The sequence below is a fragment of the Hyalella azteca genome, unplaced genomic scaffold (assembly GCF_000764305.2).
Source record: "Hyalella azteca isolate HAZT.00-mixed unplaced genomic scaffold, Hazt_2.0.2 contig12850, whole genome shotgun sequence".
In the NCBI taxonomy this organism is placed as follows: domain Eukaryota; kingdom Metazoa; phylum Arthropoda; class Malacostraca; order Amphipoda; family Hyalellidae; genus Hyalella; species Hyalella azteca.
Window position 1 is genome coordinate 56878 of NW_025942794.1, and position 7373 is coordinate 64250.

General features: G+C 36.5%; 2 protein-coding genes across 2 annotated transcripts in view; both read right to left on the reverse strand.

Annotated features, from left to right (window-relative positions):
• LOC108668414 (neuropeptide F receptor-like) overlaps positions 1–5990 on the reverse strand; it is a gene marked incomplete at its 5' end in the record, with an annotated part of 9299 nt that extends 3309 nt beyond the window's left edge. The window contains one exon of the mRNA XM_018155640.1: positions 5892–5990. Within this exon, the coding sequence (XP_018011129.1) occupies positions 5892–5990 (99 nt within the window). The remainder of the gene's footprint in view (positions 1–5891) is intronic.
• Positions 5991–5992: 2 nt separating this feature from the next.
• On the reverse strand, positions 5993–7094 carry LOC108668417 (neuropeptide F receptor-like; the record flags this gene model as incomplete). The annotated part of the gene is made up of 2 exons (XM_018155641.1): positions 6930–7094; positions 5993–6562 (listed from the first exon to the last, which is right to left on the reverse strand). Coding segments are annotated over exons 1-2 (735 nt in total), but the record flags the coding sequence as incomplete, so codon positions are not given.
• Positions 7095–7373: the final 279 nt, after the last annotated feature.

Here is a 7373-nt window from a genome sequence, read left to right on the forward strand (position 1 = left end):
GACAGACGGCAGGCAATGTATTCACTGCGCCGGTATGGTCGGGTGGCACGACAGACGGCAGGCAATGTATTCACTGCGCCGGTATGGTCGGGTGGCACGACAGACGGCAGGCAATGTATTCACTGCGGTGGCACGGACGGGCGGCACGATAGATGGCAGTTAGCGAGGCTTTCGTCGAGGTCGTTAAAGAAAGACCACGGCAATAAGAACCAGTCGGCAGCTCAAGGTCGAACCCGATTGACATTATTTGCGACAAAAAAAAACTCTTATTTAGTGACTTTTATTGCTTAAATACGGCAACTATTCTGTCATTGAAACATGTTGAATTTACCATACTGAAGCCTCAACTTTGTCCCAGTTGAATTTGTCCAACACAAGAAATTGCAGAAATAAAACAAATAGTGAATAAATTTTTTGTGAAATTAAAATCAAATATCGGAGTCAATTGATGCTATTTTATTTGAAAATGTTGCCGAGATCAGCTCCATTATCAGTTCTTCAACAATACAGGCATGATAATCAATAAAACTACAAAATTTACATGGTATACGGAAGAGATTAAAACCTTGCCTGCCAAATAATGGGGCGCATCAATAATATAATAAGTATACTTGAAACTTTCTCTGATTATAATTTTATTCTAATTTGAGATTTTAGCATACAAGTGATGCAGAGTTCCGAACAAATTATATAAATTAAACCATGGCAGAATAAAAAAAAATTAATCATCTATTTGCCATATACTAAATCACACTTAATCTCTCATGACTTAAACTTTTGGATCCTAGAATCACCCTGCATAATTTTTCCGATTGTTACCATGGTTGTGATTTTCAAAATACTCGCCCAGCCACCAATTTCACTCCAAAGTCTGCACAAGAGTGCCGTCTTGTTTTTCGTCGTCTCAACTGCATTAGGTCTCGGTAACAATTCACGGCCGCTATATTGTTTTGATTCTCATTATGTACGTCAGTGTCAACGCAAGAACAAAGTTTCAGTCATGAAATAACCTCTAATTTACATGGAAAGGTTACCGTATTACGGATGTTATTTTCACTCGTGTTATTTTTTGTGATACTCACTGTATAATGTGATCTGCCATAGACGCATTAATGATGTTATTTCATTTTGTGTTATGTTTTGTGATACGCTCTATATAATGTATTCAGTTCAATCGAAGTAATTGTAAGAACGCTCGACTGTAAACACAAAATAATGTGGTCATTATTTAGGGTGCTACATGAATGTGTTTTCGTCGCAGTTGTGCACAATACATTTTTACTTGTTCCTAAAACTTTCTCAAACATCATCTCCTCCACTATTTCCCACAACCATCTCGCCAGTATTATCCCCACCGTATTATATTCATCATGCAACCTCCCTTGTGTTATCTACTTTATTTTAATGAAATATCTTCGTTCACATTTCTTATTAGCTTAATTATTAACGGAAATTTTATTACACACTCCAGTAAGTGGGGTTTGGAATAAATAAATTTATATTAAAATACGCAGTTATTGCAATAAACGTGCTGTCAGTAGAAAATTATAACGGAACTTTTTCCTGCTATTTAACATAGATATTTTATTAATGTGTAACCTAAGCACACACCAAGAGTACGAGCGGATGTCTTCGTCAGGAATTAAAGAATGACTGGGAAGTGGCATATGCCCATCCTAAAGTTAGGTCGATATGTTGCCAGAGCATCTGCTTCTATATACTTTAAGCTAAAGTATTGCACCTGATGTACACGTACACCCAAGGACAGTCGCGTGTGTCATTTCACCTTTACCGCCCACTGCTCCTTCCCACCCCCCTTTGATTATTCCCACCACACCTAGCTTTTGTACCCCCCTCTTAGCACATGTACTGAAAGTTCTATCAAACGCTTATGGCTACATCGATCTGTCTGATTTTTTGGTGAAGAGATGGAGAAAAACAGGGAACAAATCCTGACCTTCCAAAAATTCTTAACTCTATTACTTTTCGAGTTACAGCTATTCAAAGTTTAATATCGTTTTTTAGGGACACCCGGTATAGAGTCCATACCATCTTGCTCTTCAGACAATGCAGCTCAGACGCCATACGAAGCAACGCTTCACTGCGTCCTTGTCCTCGAATCTTGTTGTCGGCGAGGCCCTATTCAACTTACTCGGTTGTACTGTTTTAATTCAATTTCATGTTTCGTTAGGGTTTCGCAAATTCATTTAGTTTTTTAAGACCCATTAATCTACTACATTAGTCTAATACTCTAATTAATCTAAATTAAAGCTACATTGATGCAATCTGTATTAAATTTCCGAATTGTATCGACATAAAATATTTATGCTAATTTTGTTCGATGCGTTTCTATCACCAATGATGTTAATTCACAAGTTGAATAATGGATACCCAATAAATTCCTAGCTGTACCGATGCACAATACGAACTACCGAAATTAACACCAGTCCCACCTAATTCTACGAACAAAATTACCTTCCTCGTTATGAAATGCTTTTAAAATTAGCGTTAACTTCTGATGGCAATCCAACTGACGGGTGCGTAACTTAAAAAATCTTAACATGCATTTTTTATGTTCTGATCTTCACCGTGATTTTGGTGCTCTGAATCCTAGGTGATAGCTAATATATGACTTTTATTGGTTTCAACGTTGTTTGTTGTAAAATTTTCTGTTATTCTGGACCCATTTCCTAGCGAAGAAGGAAAGAAAATGCTTCTGCTCTCCGGGCTGACAGCAACGAAATGACTGACCATTTCTGCTCGAGAGCTTTTGCCCTCCGAGCAAAGGCCTAAGAGCTAATGACATGAAGCATGCCGAGTGTACGACATGTCGGATATTTTCAATGAGTTTTTGGACAGACGTGGTCAAGGTCATTTGGATGCATGAAATATTTCCCATAAATGTGCTAATTTGATTGCTTTTAGGGTTTTGGATGAGCCCTAGGTACATATGTCATGCAACGTTCAGTGTGAGAAATTAATTAATTATTTTCATTCTAACCGGGACAATTGTTCAAATCATTATGGACCCACTTTTCATGTTTTTCACTGGCTGTTACGTCTGTTGTGTTTCACACTTATCTAATGACTGTGTGAAACTGTAAAATGTAAAAAAAAAAAACAATCTCTGAACATTGGGTTATTTTGGGATTCCTTTTTCTGACTTGTTTGAACGATGAGCTGAATTCGCAGAGGAATCGCAATGCTAGCGGTGTTGTTGTTTGCATCATTCATCAAACCTGCGTACATAATTCCAGCATAATACAAAAGCCGGCTTTCCATTTGTATGCTGACTCAGGATGAGGTCCCGAATCTTCATAACTAAATTCTTCTTATCATTCACGAGAATGTCCATGCATCATTATCGTTTGTACGTAATGAAATGATGAATCCTGATTAGCATTAATTCTTGAAAAAATCTTCATCATGATGGCAATTTATCACACTTATTAAAATATTTGTTTCAGTGAATAAAAAATAGGAAGAGTTTCTGAAGATACAGGTTGGCATTTTTTCTTGAAATATCTAATCTTGTTGAACGTTTACGAGTGAACAATGAACCGAAGAAAATTTGATCTTATTCCGTTTAGGCATTATTCACCATTCATTCCTCTAGCAATGTTTTGTTACGTCTGTCAGCCAATTTTTACCAACGTACGCGAGCGTACCGCGTGCCTTCACAATTCGCTCAACGGAGTCTGATGAACTACTTCAAGATCAGAGCGCGCATATCAAACAGAGCACTACCGGCCTTATCCAGTTTCTCGGAAATTGAGCTAAGAGAAGTTGAAATAAGTTCGCCTGGATTATCGTGAAGAATTATTTTCATTAGCATTTAATTTTAATCATTCTGGTATAAACTAGATGAAACCTACACTTGTTTACCTCCTCTAACTCCTTCATTTATTTATAGGATCGTTACCTTACTCGGTCAGATTGAATCTTTGTTGCGAATTATGATTTTGAGTGACAATGTCTCGGTATCGCTGGACTTTGGTTCCTTTCGATTTTTCAGTATACTATGAAGTACAAAATATAAGAATATCTGACTTCGCAATTATATTATAAATTATATCCACAAAAGTTATATAGACGATTTGAAATCTAAAATATATTTTTTTTCTAATTTTGTGTGTTTAAAAGCATGGCCTTAGAAAAATAAATGGGCCGAGGAGCGCGTATCAATATAAATATCGTTACACTATTTTGCATGCAAAACTAATTAATTTTACTAGTAAATAATGGCATAGATGTTGAAATGTAATTTAAAAATTACAATAATATTAACCATTTGACAAGCGTAAATTATTTAAAAGAAAATAACATAAAAATGTTCGTTCATTTCGAAACGGGAGTATAATCGGAGGTCCGTGGAAAACGTCGGTCGGAAGGTGTCTTTCATTAATTGACTCTAATTCAATTTGGCAATTATCAACAGAATTCTAGGAAACAGGATAATGGAGAACGGGATTAGCAAAAAATCGTGATTATCTATATCGAGCAACGTCTTGTTGTTTTGAAAACAAAATACATGGTAGAAAATATATTCGAATTCATAAAGAGTTTCGATGAGGTTCAAACTTCGATACGAGTTTGAACATGAACATTCATGCTTAACAATGTTTTAAAATAAGAATTGGTGAAAAAATGGAAATGCGATTTGATGAAAGTTTCGTCAATTTTCAGAGATTGCATACTTCGTGCAACGCCGGGCTATCTGATCATATAAATTTCAATATGAGTGAGATGAAAGCTGAATCTTGAATGGTTTTAACGAGTCTTGAGTGGAGTAATAGCATTTAGGTTGAAAATTAATAAATAATATCATACTGCTGGAAAAAGCTCACATGTATTTATTAATATTATCTTGCAGTTCATGAGTGTTTTTAGAAGAAATTTTAGTTTTACCAATATTAAATGAAATGCGATGAAATGCTGTAAGTTGTAAGGTCAAGATATGAATTGGTAGAGCAGAATCTGTTAACTGATGTACGCAAATTTTTTGTAGGCATAATCTGGCTCAAGTTTATAACTCAAGTTTACCACATATCGCAAGTTTAGTTATTTATTTTGTTCTATTAGGAAAGCCTCGAAACTTAGTCTCTTACTCCGATCGGTAAGAAAGGAAGCTGTAAATTTCATTACTGTAAAGCGCACCTGTTCATGCCGTAGGAAGGATTGATTCAATAAAGTGATTTTGATGAAGAAAATCAGTAACTAGGTCACCATACGATAAAAATATACCTAATATTGATTATAAAATATTGACCTTTATCTTTCCCGAGGAAAGAAGTGCTCTCCCTACAACTCTATGATCGATCTATTTTATGAAGTTTGTTAGGAGCTTGGACTTATAATCTAAAATTGTATTTTAGTTCTGGAATCAGGAGACATTGCATTCATTCGATTTGAAATGACTGTTTAAAATGGTACGAACATAATGTTAAATTTATCGTTATACAATTTCATTAAAAGTTTACCCATTATAATTTACTTTAAATTTGAAATGGAAGTTAATAGGAGGCTTTGTGTTGAATGAGGGTTGAAGGGATCTTTTTTTCGTTGATGTTACTTGACATGAAATTAAAAGGGAGAAAAAATAGCGATTTTTAAAAGAGGTTCCCAATTGTTAGATAATATCAAACCCAAGAAATGCTAAATTTAGTTACTAGCAATTAAAAATTTTAGAAAAAAGTCTTACCTAGAAATGTGGTCCTGTGCCACATGCAACGAAGTTGAAAGTGAAACTTCAACTTCGAAGTTCCTGAAACTTCATTCAAAAGAAGCATAATTCATGTTGACCCATATCTGTAAATTGTAAATTGAATTATCTCAATGACCCATTAGTGTATATTGGCTTATAATTGTAAATTGGCATGATAATTTCTCACATAGTATCTGTCGAGAGCGTTGGCCGTGATGGATATGGTGGAGACGAAGATGGACGTGGCCTGCAGAGTGCCCACCAGCTTGCACAAGAAGGGGGTTTGAATTCTTTCCTAAAGTTGTCGTTGAGCCATCCGTAAAGCACAGGATTGGAGCAGGCAGATGACATGCCTAACAAATGACAAATGGCGTACACCATCAACATGGCGTCCGTGTCATCGCCGAATGGGTTCGAGAAATCAGCAATTATGTTGTACATATTCAAAGGTAACCACGATAAGCAAAAGATAATCGCTATTGAAATAAGAAGAATATTGGTTTTCCTGTTACGAGTTTCGTCTTTTCGTGTCTTATTACCGTTTCGGACAACAGTTTTGGTCATACGGAATTTAAGTTTATGAACAATCCTGGCATAGGAGATGGTGACAGTGAGAAGAGGCACGAAGAACTGCACGAGCATCACGAAGACGCTGTAGTATCCTCGTCCGTGGTCTACAGGCCATTCTTCGAAGCAGAAGTTGACGGCGTCGAGACCTGGCAAGCCAATGTCGTGGTGTTGCAGCGTCCTGAAGAGGAACTGTGGCATCGCCAGCAACAGCGCGCACGCCCAAATGCCCGGTAAGGTGAGCAGCGCCCCCGAGGTGCCCAGCGCGCGACGTGTTGGGTGAAGAATCACCTGGGGGAATAGAAATATATCAATTAATGCGGATATTATGTTACAGAAAATAAGGTCGAGCCTTTCAAATTGCAGCATAGAATAATTTTAACTTCATGTATGCGAATATCTCTTCTTTTATGCTTTACTAGAAAATCGCTCTTATTTGGCAGGATAATTTTCTTTCTGAAATCACTATCTCGCTGAAGTTAGGCTTCACTTGAGTTAATATTTTAATCCTACACTAACATTCAAAGAATGACATTTGAGTCTGATATGCCTGTTAAGAGCGCTTTTCAAGTAACCTAATAAATAAATTCCTTTGAAATTATTTTCGCTTTCTAGCAAAAATCTTCAAAAATATTCCAAGCATCATTAAATATTTTACTGTAAAATTTTTGGCTGAAACATCTCGTTTGGTTTCCTCCATAGTTTCATCGCCGTCGGGGGGCAGGAATGTCAGTGTCTCATTCCTTGACTTTACGGCCTGGCGCCCCGCGTGCTGAGAAATTCCCCCGCGTCTTTCATGAACTCTGAAGCGGCCTGAATGCATTACGCTAAACCGAAAGCTTGTCTCTGCTCTGGTTTTTGTAATTCCTGGATAAAGCCGTATAAAATGCATGAGTTAAAGCGTTTATTTTTGTACCCATCGCCATCAAAAGAAGATGAATTTTACGGCCCATTTCTCTAAATATTTTAGATCAGTTTCATACATGTTTCGTTAGATATATTAAAAAAACTAGAACATCATCCAGCAATTGTACGCGCATTACAATTCATTTTAATACATGATAACTGGATATTTATTTTCCAAGTAGAATTTTGTATGGAC